The 14,866-nt window shown below is 35.0% G+C and overlaps 1 protein-coding gene across 7 annotated transcripts in view; it reads left to right on the forward strand.

Moving 5' to 3' along the window:
* LOC132912979 (doublesex- and mab-3-related transcription factor A2) overlaps positions 1-14,866 on the forward strand; it is a 100,875-nt gene that overhangs the window by 34,876 nt on the left and 51,133 nt on the right. For 3 of the 7 annotated variants that reach the window (XM_060970849.1, XM_060970851.1, XM_060970850.1), the window contains one exon: positions 4,311-4,454. In XM_060970849.1, coding sequence (XP_060826832.1) covers positions 4,311-4,454 — 144 coding nt within the window. Of the gene's footprint in view, positions 1-4,310; positions 4,455-4,629; positions 5,523-6,161; positions 6,363-10,425; positions 14,236-14,866 lie in introns of those variants that run through there. The other 4 variants (XR_009659300.1, XR_009659303.1, XR_009659302.1 and 1 more) reach the window with 4 other exon arrangements.

The raw sequence follows: 14,866 nt of genomic DNA on the forward strand, positions 1-14,866 counted from the left end.
TATATGCATGTGAAAATTCGATTTTCCTCTAAGAACGCTTTAGAAGAACTCGAAGAAGCGAGTGTTTGAAATCTTTTGGTAAAAGTAAAGATCCTTTCGAAGAATCTTACTTGTCAACGATCTAGTTTATGTGTGATGTGTGAAAATATGAATTAAAATAATAATTGTTAAAGTAATTGTTAAAGTAGCAGTACCTACACCGATAGATTCCCCATGCATGTTCAATGCTCCAATTCATGTTGGATTTTGGAGAATTTTATAACCGTAGATTTCTTTGTCATAAACTTCAATTTCTTTCTTAATAAACGATAATTACGTTGTTATATGTAATTTTATTAATTTGAGGTGAGAATATAATGATAAAGTTTGTAAGAAGAATTATCTATAAAAAGTTATTTAAAGAAGTGCAAAAAATAAGGAGATATTAACATTTCAAAATTGATCTATCGATTTCTTGACGTTTTCTATAATTTTCATCTTTTAATCATCAACCCTCCATGGACTAAGGAAATAATAAAAAACACACGTTTTCTCGTACTTCGTTTGCGAATTAGATCGTTTATATGCATGTGAAAATTCGATTTTCCTCTAAGAACGCTTTAGAAGAACTCGAAGAAGCAAGTGTTTGAAATCTTTTGGTAAAAGTAAAGTTCCTTTCGAAGAATCTTACTTGTCAACGATCCAGTTTGTTTATGTGTGATGTGTGAAAATACGAATTAAAATAATAATTGTTAAAGTAGCAGTACCTACACCGATAGATTTCCCATGCATGTTCAATGCTCCAATTCATGTTGGATTTTGGAGAATTTTATAACCGTAGATTTCTTTGTCATAAACTTCAATTTCTTTCTCAATAAACGATAATTACGTTGTTATATGTAATTTTATTAATTTGAGATGAGAATATAGTGATAAAATTCGTAAGAAGAATTATCTATAAAAAGTTATTTAAAGAAGTGCAGAAAGTAAGGATATGGTAACATTTCAAAATCGATCTATCGATTTCTTAACGTTTTCTATAATTTTCATCTTTTAATCATTAATCCTCCATGGACTAAGGAAATAATAAAAAAGAAAAGTAAAGAGTGACATTCACTGCAGACGCACATCAACTTTGGAGTCGATCCACTTTGCAGATATTGTTACCAATGGAGATTAAACAAACGTGCACCTTTAGCCAGTAATTGTCATGTCCTTTGAACACTTACAGTCTTAATGATCCAGGAAATTTCAAACGTACAACGTTTCACGCGCAAATCAAATAATACTTAAAATTAGTGACGAATTAAAGATAGTTAATTCTTGCAGTAAATTGGAATCAGTATAAATGATAGCAACGTCGAATTCAGTACACGATTATAGTAACTTCTCAAAAAGAACGGTTAGGTTTGCCAAAGTTAGCCAGACATACTGACACACAGTTGCACATTTATCTTCCCTTGCTTGCACGTCAAGATATAATTAATGTCACTGGATTTCAGTATCGAAAACTATCGTTGATTATCGTCATACTTTAAACCACGAAATTAGCGTTATTTGTCTTACTATATTAGGTATTATTGAACAGCGTGCTTTCTCAGACAGCTTTTACTTCCTGTTACATTATCGATTTACATATCATGGATCAATCGATGGAATGCTTTCGCCTTATTTGCATACGCCTCGCTTATACGTGTTCAATCGCAAGTAATTTAAATATAAACCGTCTTGCGATAGCAAACAATCAAGCATTAAATCTGACATTCTCTTTAGCTGTTTCATGTACGTCTCGATGCGACACCATTATTTTGCAATATTAAATTGCAACATGGAAAGCCTTTTGCATTTACAAAGCGTAAATACAGAGTTTCTGACGTTTATTGCCAAACTCGACTCGTTAAACGATAATTGTGCTTTTTAACTATTTTGGATTAACTCGTTCGAGCAAATAGCTAGAAAGGGGAGAGGGAGTTTCCCGATGATTTCTCGAAGAGGGACAAGAATGACTGAAACGCGGGACGCATCGTCGACTCGCCAGAAAACAAGAAGCACCGGCGTGAAAACTAACGACCATAGTCGAAGTTCTTCTCCGGTCAGAGGGCAACCCCTCTACTCGTTTCTCGCTCTTTTTCTCCTCTTTCTCTCGGTGGCTCTTCTCTTGCAGAATTTCATCCTCTCTCGCTCCCCCGCGTTCGCGTTCGCGTTCTTCGCTCGTGTCTCGCTCTCTAACGAAGGCAGCATACCTCTTCCAAAGAGAGTGAGCACGCATACGCCGCGGGTACGAAGCTGCAGCACCTGGTTGGCCGGGTTCACCTGTGCACAGAAAAGGAGGGAACCAACGCCTGGCGTCCGGGTGGCGCGGCACCTGTGGTCCGCGTCGTGGTGTCTATCCGATAGAACGCCGGGGGATGGCAATACGGGAGAGGGAGACTCGGGTTTGCTTGGAAAAAGCGACAGACAGTGTAGTAGAAGGGGAGACAGCAACGGAACGAGGCAAAAGAGAGTGTACAGCGCAGAGCTATAGCGGCAGGAGGGGAGAACCATTTCCGCCTTTTAAAAACGATCCAGAAGGCCTCTTATATAGGCGGAGCTGTGGCGAGCGGACGCGCTACTATTGGCTGCTTTAATATCTAATATATCATGTCATAACGGCTGCAGAATTATTGTCCTTGTACATGTTCGCCAACGTTATACTCCGCGGTTCCATTTCTCTTGCAGGAACTAACCGCCCCTCTACCCTATCACTATTTTCCCACCCCTTACGGCCAACGCTGTTATACACTGTAACATCAACGGGAGAAACGAGGCCGTTGTTCGTTGTTTAAAATCGATATTTACTTACTTCCACACGCGTCTACTTGCCGGTTACGTACGCGCACGCTCGGCTCGCGCTTTTCGGCGGCTTCCGATCGGCGTGAACCGAAGACCACGTGGAGTCACATAGATATGCATTTCTGTGTATGTATGTACATATATGTACTGTGAATAACGACTCGATCAGTGATGGAGAAATATATATATCATGAAAATAAAATCATGTCAGATTGTATCGTATCTGACCAAGCACAGCTAGTAATTAAATTATATGTATCACGTGCATTTTATTGAAATGTTTCAAAATATGACAAAAAATCATGGACACTTTACATTCGTACCGTACCGGTTTGTCTACGTTTCAAGCAAAATTATCTGTGGATTTATTTCAGCTCTTATTAACTCGTTGATATTTGCTGTGAAAAACGTAGAAAGTCGTAAGATCTTGCATAAAGAATATGTATGTTCTTTTCTGAAAAATCTACCAAGTTAGTAGTCCGTCGTCTGAAAATGTTTATCATACACTCTCAACTTAGTTTCAGAAATTACGAGCGTTGTCAAACGTGCAACGATCCGATATTCATATAAATAGCAAAATGAATTTATACATGCACGTTAAAAATTAATCACGCGTGTCGCAGATTGTGCAAGAATGTTTATGCTACAATTTGCGTTTGGAATGCTTCCAAAACAAGGATTACGTATTCTCAACCTTCGTATTTCATATGTTTATTACGTGTCACTATTTTTCTCTCTCTTTTTTTAATTGCTTTTCGCACCTACAGGAATTCACATTAAGCGAATTCTTCGTTGACTTTTATCGATTCACAAATGGATTAAACAAAATGTATTTGCGATAATGTACTGACGTATCGTTGCGTTGCTTGGTATTGCTGGTGGTATAGCTAAAAAAATGTCAAATTTGCTGTTATTGAGTGACAGACCTATTTATAATTCCATCAGTTTTGCATCAGAGGACAAAATTACGATGCATTTACGCCGCTATTACCTTGGCCTTATTTTTACGATACTGGCTCATTTTCAGTTGTTTTCTGACGCTATAAGTGGAAGATCGTATTGCTTTCGCAAACACGCAGTGACATATCTCGCGTGAAGTCAGCCTTCTAACGTCCTTAAATTTCTTTGTAAATTTTAAACAGCCTCGCCTTTGCAGCTTGAAGTTTTTAACTCGTACCATCACCTATCGATGCCAAGTAGCGATACGATGTTTATTATTATGAATATGATCGTATATAATATGTTCGTAATATATCACAGGTATATGGCATAATTTTGTACAATAGAATACTTTTACATAATACAATATTTCTTAATCTTTTGATGCTCAAACTCATAATGTTCGTAATATATTACAGGTATATGGCATAATTTTGTACAATAGAATACTTTTACATAATACAATATTTCTTAATCTTTTCAATGTTCAAACTCATAGAATAAAAAATTTAATGGTGACATTCGTTTTAACAATGTACGATGTTTGGATTGTGTCGCAGGTGAAAGCGTGGAAATCCTGCTGGAACATAGTACCAAGCTCGTAGAACTCTTCCAATATCCTTGGGAAGCGATATTGTTGATGTACATCAATTTAAAATATGCAGGAGCTAATCCCGAGGAAGTCGTGAGGCGCATGGTCGATGGTAAAGTATACTTTGTTCTGAACCTGCCTTCGTGTTTCTGTTATAAACGCGTTAAAATCATGGAATTTTCAGTAAATTATACAAGTATATTATCGAATGTACAGAAAAGAATTTACTATTATAATTCAACTTTATCTTTATTTAACACTCAACGATGTCATCTTCTTCTCTCTAGCTTCCATAGTCTTCTGTCCGAAAATCCACAAATTTTTTTTGCTTATCGTAAATTTATGGCCTACTTGAACGCGTTATGCCGGCAAAAACATCTCACAGGCTTTTTTTATATGATTATTTGAATTTCGTAAAGTTTTCTTAAAAGCGATGTCGATGGAAGATTCCTTTTCCAATTTGTCGCGTGGAAACGAACCTTTTGCTTTCTTGAAGTTTTCATTGGAGAAGCGACAAAGATAAATTTAACAGTGATTCAACGATTGGAAGACGATTTTCTTTTCTCGCACGCGGAAGTTGCAGCGTGATGAAATTGGCAACATTTAAAGCGATAAACTTCCTTCGCTATAGTGGTGCTACATCGTGATATCATCGTTCAGAATTGATTTCATCCTTATGTTGATTTCCAAATTTTTGTTATTGTTTTACAAAATTATGACATGTTGAGTTCCCCGAAAAATAATTCAGAGTCGGGGACATGAACCTTTCAAATTGTTACGATAAAGAAATAGTTCTGGACAGGATAAGGTGAATAATCCGAAATAGCATCGCTTAACGCGTTATAGCGTCTTCGTTCGTTTCCACGATATTTACGCTGCCAATCTCCTGCTGCTAATTTCGTTACATTCGCGATTCTCCACTTGTCAAGAAAATTTTCCACCTATGCGTCTCGCCGGTTGAGTTACGAAATCATCGTTTTTGAAGATCCTTTATGGTCGAAAATGGTCCTTCGATGATTTCTATATTTGCTTCAACACTCCAAGATTCGTTATCATTTGGTCTACATAGGAAGATTTGGTTTAATATCACCAAGAAGATGTATGTTGAAATATGTACACTATACATATTTGCGAATAAGCCACGTAAGATAATTTGAAATGGAATTCGAAGAATTTAGAGGTATGTATGATATTCGCAGAAACGAGTAGATCGAAGATGTTTAATAATTAATTTCTGATTGAGGTTACATTTGCAATTTTTATATATATATATATATACACATGTGTTTGGTGTTATTTTAATCAGAAAACTCTCGCAAGTACGTTAGAAAAAGTATAATTTAAATAACATCAAAAATATCAGAAACGAAAAAGTTGCATTATTGGAATATTACCGTTTTTTATGGACGATTGAATTTGGTTTAGATGTTACCTCTCAAAAAGTATCTCTTCTGGAATATATATATATACACACATGTGTTTGGTGTTATTTTAATCAGAAAACTCTCGCAAGTACGCTAGAAAAAGTATAATTTAAATAACATCAAAAATATCAGAAACGAAAAAGTTGCATTATTGGAATATTACCGTTTTTTATGGACGATTGAATTTGGTTTAGATGTTACCTCTCAAAAAGTATCTCTTCTGGAATTACCTTATGCCTGCAACGTGTAAATTATGTTGTAACTATAGGCAGAATAAAGTTTAAGAGGCATATGTTATTATAAATACCGAAATAAATTATTTCCTTTATTCATAAACATCTTCACTTTATCTACTGTTACGAGTACGCGCATACAACGTATTACTAAATTTCCAGATCATTCTTAAGAATATCTGCTATACGGGAGGTTAATTTTTTCGATGTCATCGCATCGTAATTGATATTTTCTGTGTTGGTCGGTATTTTATGAATCACCGTATAAATCAGTGTGTCATTAAAATACAATATTTTACACGCGAAGATTCGAGCTTGAGAAATTCCTGATTCAGTCAAATGGAATTTGCGACGATTATCAAGGTAGGATGTTATATATTATTTTGTAATTTGTACCTATGATTAATTGGGTAATATAACTATAACAACCGACGACGACGTATTATACAATATGAATGGAAGGCGTAAATTAAACTCGTTATCACAGCTTTGAATTTAAATATTTTACGTGAAAATGAATTTTAATTGCTGAAAGTACAAAATACTTGACGTAAAAAGAAAAAGAAAAATAGTTACGTACTGGCTTTAATATTTCGAAAATCTTATATAGGAGCGTCTTTTGAAATCAGAATATTTTTCGTCATATTACGAATAATATATTAGCTTCACATTCTGTAACTTATAATTTAATGTATTCTGATTCGCTAATTGAGATAAATATATCTACGTATAATTTAAGCTAACGATATAGATAAAATATATGCTTACATTGTAATACGTAATAATTTACAAACATACTTCTATCGAAAGAATATTTCTCCAAAAGTGTCTCGTGATACATTTGCTGGATGAGTTACCCTGACAAGGGGTTGCTAATTAAATATATCCAAAAGTAAAATCGCTTCTATTAAGGTACGTGTTAATTCATTTCGCGAGGAACTTGGACACATTAGCTGGATGGATGAGTATTTTCCAGATAACACGGAGTAGAATACCATGAAATGCGACATAATAACCGGTCGGGTGCGTTCACCCTCTGTCTTCCTCTGTCTGACAGGAGTAAAAAATTATAAAGATGGGGCGATCAAGCAGGCGTGAAAAAGGTTGAGGCATAATTTATTAAGTAGTTTACTTACTTGACTACTGTTTGCTCGAGCCAATCATTATAAATCGCTTAAGCGTGCGGTCTGTAACTCGTAAGTCATAATATTGCCATCAGGAACCTGTGCTGGCCTGGGGCACGTATCATCGTTGATCATCGTGCCTCTGTCTTGTACACAAGCTCCTCCAAATAAGCTGCAAATAGACTGGCCAAATTGCCACTTCATTGTTTATTGAGGTGTCTTGATGAGTGACGTGAGATGGCTTCGTTGCTACCCTGATGTACGTTTTTGTCGGGCTTAACGAATTAGGTTCACGCTGCACATTTGGTGTGATAAATTACCACTCAAAAAGCATGTTATAAACTCAGGTAGAAATTGGGAATGATTAATTTTAATCCTGATGTTTGACCTTTTATTTGGACTTTTGTTAAGACTCTGTCTGCTGCTGTTGAAACGTGCAACCACAGCATTTTAAGACACGAAAGGTGATTTTTTTTTTTAGATGGTATTTATAGTTGCTTCTATCGCTTACACAGGCTCTTTCTCAGAGACACGAACGAACAAAGAAATTACATAAAATTACAAATTATGTACTGGGTAATTTAGAGTATCTCCACCCATTAAGAGCCAAAGATGTGCGAACGTTACCTGTGTAATATTTTTCAATTAGTGTACATAATCGAATTCTATCGAATTCACATTGCAATTATGAAAAGGAATTTCTAGAATTTCTCCAATATTGTTTTTATTTTAGATTCTATAATACATATATATTATGAAATTTGAAGAAATAAAACTATATTATATAAATCCTTTTTCTCTAATTATTTTTCTAATTTTTTAATGGACTATTATTCCAATATATTTATTTTTTACGTTTTGACAAAACATCAACTTATCCTACTTTATTCACCTTTGGCCACATTGTTGCGCTCGTGCAACATTTGTACATTGTTTCACTGGTTGATGTTTAATGGATTAAGTAACTTAACAGCTCTCGTGCTGATTTATTTTCTAAATTCTTTTAATTTTTTATGGTAGATTTTATATCGATCCGTTGTCTCGTTCGTTGGATATTTCTTTATCGATCGCGCTTGTCTTTTTCTTTTTCTATACGTTTGTTTATTTTCTTTGTTCTTTCAAGAATGCGCATTCTTAATTTCTTTATGTACAATGTTCCGTATGTAAGTAAAAATACAAAAGACTTTTGTGAATGACTCGTGTAACGTAGATAATAGGAAGGTATATAGCGAAAAAGGACGATATTAAGACTTTTGACAGTGGATGAAAATTTTCAATGGTTGGAGAAAAAAAGAACAATTTTTCTAAAATTGCAAGCAGAAGTTTATTACTCGCTGTCGAAGCAAACGTTCATCGTTCGATCATTCGATTCGTAATATTTCAAATATTTCTGTAATTCTATTTCTGTACACAATGTACTATTTAAAGATCATAATCTTTAATAATTAAGACGGTGAACCGTGTTAAGCGGGTCTGAGACTTAATACGTAGCAACGACTAATAGCTTACTCTGAATTATCGGAATCGATATGCGCGAAGAAAGACTATCTAAGCTATCAATTACATTCAATAATGAAACAAGCCGTACTCGAATGATTTAAAGCAGACATAATACGGGACTGATAAATAGCCGGCAAAAATCTCACCAGTTTACCACTATGTTACTATCATATACCCGAGTGCCATTAATTATTTCATTTGAAGCGTGTTGTAGATTTCTCGTATTTATCCCCCGCGACACTACAGAAATGGTAAAAAGGAAAAGTTGCAAATAAAAGTTGCATGCAACGCGTTCAGCTTATCGGTAAGAAAAATAAACTGCGCCTTATGGTAGCTGGAAATAGATCGTACGCGTAGTACGTTATTAGCTCGAATTGCGGTACGAGGGAACAGCAATTATGGTGAAGATGTCGTGTTTCATGCATGCCAACACCGTTCTAAGCTAGATATATATATACACGTTCGCACGGAACTGAAAGTCGAGTTGGATACTTTTAAGTCTATGTAGAAAGTCGCATTCCTGCAAGTTTGTTGGAAAACAGGTAGACGATTTACAGTTATAAGTTGCTGCGAGTGGTTAAACTGTTGCTAAATATGCTGTTCGATTCACTCTCGAAACGTTTCGTTGTTTTCAGTTCTGTTGGTTCGTTCATTCGCACCGAAATTAGTTTATCAACCGTAATTAGATACGCGATTGTGCTGTTGAGTTAAAGATCGCTTTATAGTTTAGTCGTCTAAACACGTTAAAGAGATGGTCAGACAGAGACACTTACGATTAGCAGTTAGCAGAGATTTTCACATCTGTGTATCACTTTATGTGTAACAGCGTTGGATTATATCAAGCTATTTTATAAATAATTTCGTGTTTACGTATAGAAAATATCTCTGCACGGCCTAATCGCATACAACAATACACTCTTCGTATCGAGAGAATCGACTAAGCTGTTTCCATTTTACGTAACTTCATGAATTCAACATCAACACCGAATTCACATATCTGAAGCGTGTAATCTGTACGCACAAGCATTCTTATCGACTCGATTATCCCCGTTTAAATCCTCACTTTCTATCAACTGAAAAAAACATAACACAACTTTCGATATCTTTCGATACCACATATTCTTCACTGTTCGTCCAGTGTGTTATCTACGAAATCGCGAGACGTTAGTTGAATACTCGTGTGCGTGAAATACATGACTTGTGTGCAGTCCAAGACGCGCCAATTGAATGGCGAACCTTTACACCTAGCCACTCGAGGCAGAGATTAATGACGCCCGGTAAAAAGAAAAATGTTGTTGCTGGCGCAAGAACGCCGTTTGCGGTCAGCCTCGAGCAAATAAATATGGGCGTGTAACGTCGGTGTACACAAGTTATACCTTAATTATCCCGAGGCATTACCGCGACTAATGCCTTTAAAGAGAAGAGTAGAATGACGCTTGTCGTCACGCTGCGCCGGCGGAAATGTCGTTTTGTTCGTTGCTCCGTTCTGTTTCTCGTACTGACGAGAGAATGCGACAGGTTGGATATCGAATTCGACATTCGCCCGTTCCAAAGAAACCAACGTCGTTCAAGCGGCACGAATAATTTCTGTTCCGAGAAATAAAAGGATAAGGTAATTCCAGAAGTTACAGTCCTCGTTTTTAACCTTTTCAAGGATGAATCTTTCAATGCCAAAGAAATAATTGCCTTCGCCCTTTTTGGGGGATAAGTAATGTATAAGTTATGTTTTAAATTCATATTAAATCATATTCGCGTTAAAGGAAAATTGCTGATAACGCGCTATCGTTTATTATTTTTTCCAGCGACTTCAATAGTCGATGGAGATTGTTTCGATAGATTTAAACGCTGCTCAGCAAGGATCAAGCATACAAATAATGCGTCAGATTTGCATAAATCTAAGGCTCATTGTCCATGAAGCGTTAGTCTACTAGACGTGACTATACGTCTATGCCGGTGTTCAGAGTACGAAGCGTGCAGTGAGATATATTTTATCTCATTATGGAAACGTCGAGCCACGAGGAAGACGCTTTCATTCTATATCAAGAGATTCGTTTATAGCTCCAACGTACACCTCGCTACTGACGATGTTAGCGCCAGTGGTCACGATGAAAACGCGCAGCGACGAAAACAGTTCGTTGCTGTTTCGTGGACAGACGTACAAAGGTCGTTGCATAGAAGCATAGAGAAGCATCTAATACGCGTCTATGAAGCGACGCTTCGTCGACAGTGGACTCGAAAAAGGGCTGTTAGAGTGAGCCGTTAGGAGACGTAATTAATTCAGGCTTTGCTTTGAATAAAAATGTATTGCTTATCACGGTACTACGATATCTCAATTTCTTTGTCTTCCATAAAACTGTGGGATTATTTACATAGAGCTAGATGATATGAACTGAACGAAGAAAGATTCTAAATGAAATATCGAGTAAGGTAACGTCAACTTACTTAACTTTTATAGTAGAAGTAAAGATATAGACCTAGTTCTTTTAAATTATGTAATTATCGTAACACATCTTTATAAATACCTGCGAGGATGAGTAAAAATTTTGGATTGTGACTGTCCATACTGTTACATCTAACACGTATAGACGTTAGACGTAATGCGCGTTATTTTGTATTATGATGTTACGTACAGTCACTTAAGTGTGCGTTGCTAGCAGATTTATGATTTCCATGGAACAGAAATGGTTACGTTGATACAACTTCGCTTAGAATGGAACGTTAAGAGTTAATTTTCTATACGCGAAATACGTCTGTCGCGTGGGTCGTGCATAGCTAGCTTCGAGATTAAGTCACAAGACAAATTTATAGATTCACGTTCAAATCAAGAGGGCGTAACATGAATATGGCAGGTTACTATTTTCCTATTCGTTGGTCAATTGAAAAGACCGATTCGATCTTAGTTGTACATATTTCATGCAAACTAAGCACGTATTTGAAGTGGCAAGATAGATCGTAAGATTGGAAGCATTTTCTTGTTGGCTGTGATGTAAATTTATTGGTTAATGCCTTCGTTATTTCGAAGAAAAAAAGAAATACGGAAATCAAATGTTGCTTTTTCAAAAAGGAAGGTTAATGTTCTAAGAAAATTCTCAAACCAAGTGAAAATTTCTTACGCAATTACCTTCTGTGATTGGTACGTTATGCGTTACGTTAAATATTAAAAGGAAATTGAAACTATCAAAAATTGTTTAAAACAATCATACCCATATTTTTGTTTTTCGAATATCTGGAAAAATGTATCCATTTTTTGTTGTTTCCTTTACGCTATTTCACATTTAATATTTTATATATTCTTGCATATTCAAATTTTTCATAAGTGCATGAACATCTGCAGGCTAATTATTACTGCCATCGTATTTGTTCAATCGTTGTCTAGCAATAATACAGGAAATATTCGATAATTGCACAAAGAGATCCTTTTCGTAATTACACGGTCGTCATCCCTACTATCGAGGTGAGGTTCACCTGACTCACCGTGAAACTCGACGGCTCGCTGCGATCGAGTAGTGTAACATGATTTATTCCTTAATAGATTATCTCTTATATTCTTATATTTGTATTAATCAATTCTGATGCATTCCTCGTATTTTATTTCTTTTGTTATATATTCATCGAAGATTGCGAAGCAGCAATTATTGTTCCACAATAGCGTGAATATTTATCCGGTGCTTGCATATATTATTTTGTGTAATTGACTTAATTACATCTTTAATTTAATTTACCTACTTTCACAAAAACCAGGCAATGCTCCGCTTCGTGCATCGACGCGTTCACCCATTAGAGATCCTATTTCAATCGACGTAATACATTAAGGGAATAAAGCGAGGCCAGATAGCGTTTAATAAGCCTCTGAAAGACCAGAACAAAATCCTCGATACTTGTGGTATGTGAGCAATATACATGCAGTTTCTTCTATGTTGAAAATGTTACAGGATCAGTTCTATCCAATTTTACGCTCTTAAGAAGAAAATTGAATGTCTAGACATATCTCCTTCGATACGTTCGTCGATATAAATAATACGGTCTACGTATTGACCTGATTTTTAACATTATAGTGTTTTTAAACATCAACGAAAAGTGTATTAGTATAACAAATTGAAGTTATTTATAACAAACGTAAGAATTGTTTGTTCGATATAGAGTACTTTCTTAAGCTTAAGTCTACATATATATAGCTTTTAGCTGTTATCAATATCTCCAGTTGTTTCTAAAAAAATTGTTTCAAATGGATAAAGTATTTATAAAAATGTAAGAGTAGTTCAATAAAAAAGCTCCAGATTTCGTTCAATCTTTGTAAACGTGTAAAAGACAGTCACAAAATTCACATTGTGTACCAAAATTATTAAAACTGGCTCAGATTATAATCTGTCACAAACTATTAATTTACTTATTTTACAAAATAAATGAAAAATGAATGTGTGAGAAGCTGTTCGTATCTTATTGAATGATCAAGTTATTTATTCAAATGTATCTTTAATTATCTCGACGAAGGCATTCGAATTACTTTGCAATTATTCATTCCTTCTACAGTATCGTTCATTTGAAGTATAGAATCTCGTTTCTTGTCATTGTTTTTGCAACAATTCTATATCTATATCTCTGTACCGACTCTTTCTGTATTCTTATACCGATATATGTATAATCACGCGTCAGTAAGACAAATGTTTCATTTGTATTTGCTTATTTTTCATTGTGAGTGCAATTGGCAAGTTCACTACTAATCGCGGATTAAAAGACCAAGCGAAAAAGTACGATTAATTAAGATCGCTACTCGTGACTTAGTTACATTGTTAGAGGAGTCAGGCTTCGGTGATTTCTTGCGTGTTGACCTTAAGGAACGTACATATATACACATATAGCCTTCTATAGATAGCGTTGAAATGCTCTCTTTCTCTTTTCAATTACTTCGTACGCGCCTGCATTGTTCTGCACTCTTAATAAATATACGAGGCGCATGCTGTCAAATATATTGCACTTGAATCTCCATGATAATTATATTGCGAGAAACCAGTGAGTCAAGTTTCTACTTTTAGCCTTCTTATGTCCATTTGTGTTTAATTTGTAGTAGCTTAATGTATTCGTATTGCAAGTTGCATGCAGTGATAGAGATCTTAAATATACTATATCATGGATATATTATAAACTTGAATTATCACATTTCACGTACATTTAGTTATAGAGAATTAAATGTTAAACAAGGGGTAATAATAAAAAGGCTCATAAAATATACGTATAATATATTGTAACTGAATTTTAACCAATCTGTTATTACACAAATTAGTCATCACGAACTCATTCTAATAGTTTAACGCACAAATGTTTTAAATATAAGCTCATTGCACCATATATTTTTTTATCACATTCTGAAACTGCCAACGAAGTCTTTTGCACTTTTTTGTACTTGAGTCTAATTTCCATTTTCCTATTCGCTATATTTTCCAAAAGTATGTTCCATTTGACTACTATGAATAATTTTTATTTTCTTCTTTTCATATATACTTGATATAGACTGTATGCCTTTGGCACTTTTTTGTACTTGAGTCTAATTTTCATTTTTCTATTTGCTATATTTTCCAAAAGTATGTTCCATTTGACTACTATGAATAATTTTTATTTTCTTCTTTTCATATATACTTGATGTATACTGTGTGGCTTTTGCACTTTTATGTACTTGAGTCTAATTTCCATTTTTCTATTCGCTATATCTTCCAAAAGTATGTTCCATTTGACTACTATGAATAATTTTTACTTTCTTCTCTTCATATATACTTATATACTCTATATTTATCCTTTTTTTTCTAGAGATAATATATATTTTTGTACATCTTATTTCTTACCTACCTATCCGTGCATCACTATCAGATTTTATCACTATCAGCATTTGCGACTCAATTGTTTAAATACTCCTTTCGGTTATCCATTGAAAGGATGTCGCTTCAAAACCAGACGAACAAAACAAACGTGACATTCATTTATGCAGTATAAGAAAAAGGTGATAACGATAATGACTGCAGTTAGTTAATTAAATTACAGAACGATTAATTAAACATCCACGACTAGTATTCATATACAATACAATGCATAAGAATGTAACCACATGTATAGACCTCTATTGATATTAACACAAGGATAAAAATGATTAATAATACGTCGTTACGGCAAAGACTCGTTTTGCAGACGATCATGACTGATGGCGTTCCTTGAGCGTGAACAACCGCATCAACGATAATGCTTCGTGTCTGC

The sequence above is a fragment of the Bombus pascuorum genome, chromosome 12 (genome assembly GCF_905332965.1).
Source record: "Bombus pascuorum chromosome 12, iyBomPasc1.1, whole genome shotgun sequence".
Lineage (NCBI taxonomy): Eukaryota > Metazoa > Arthropoda > Insecta > Hymenoptera > Apidae > Bombus > Bombus pascuorum.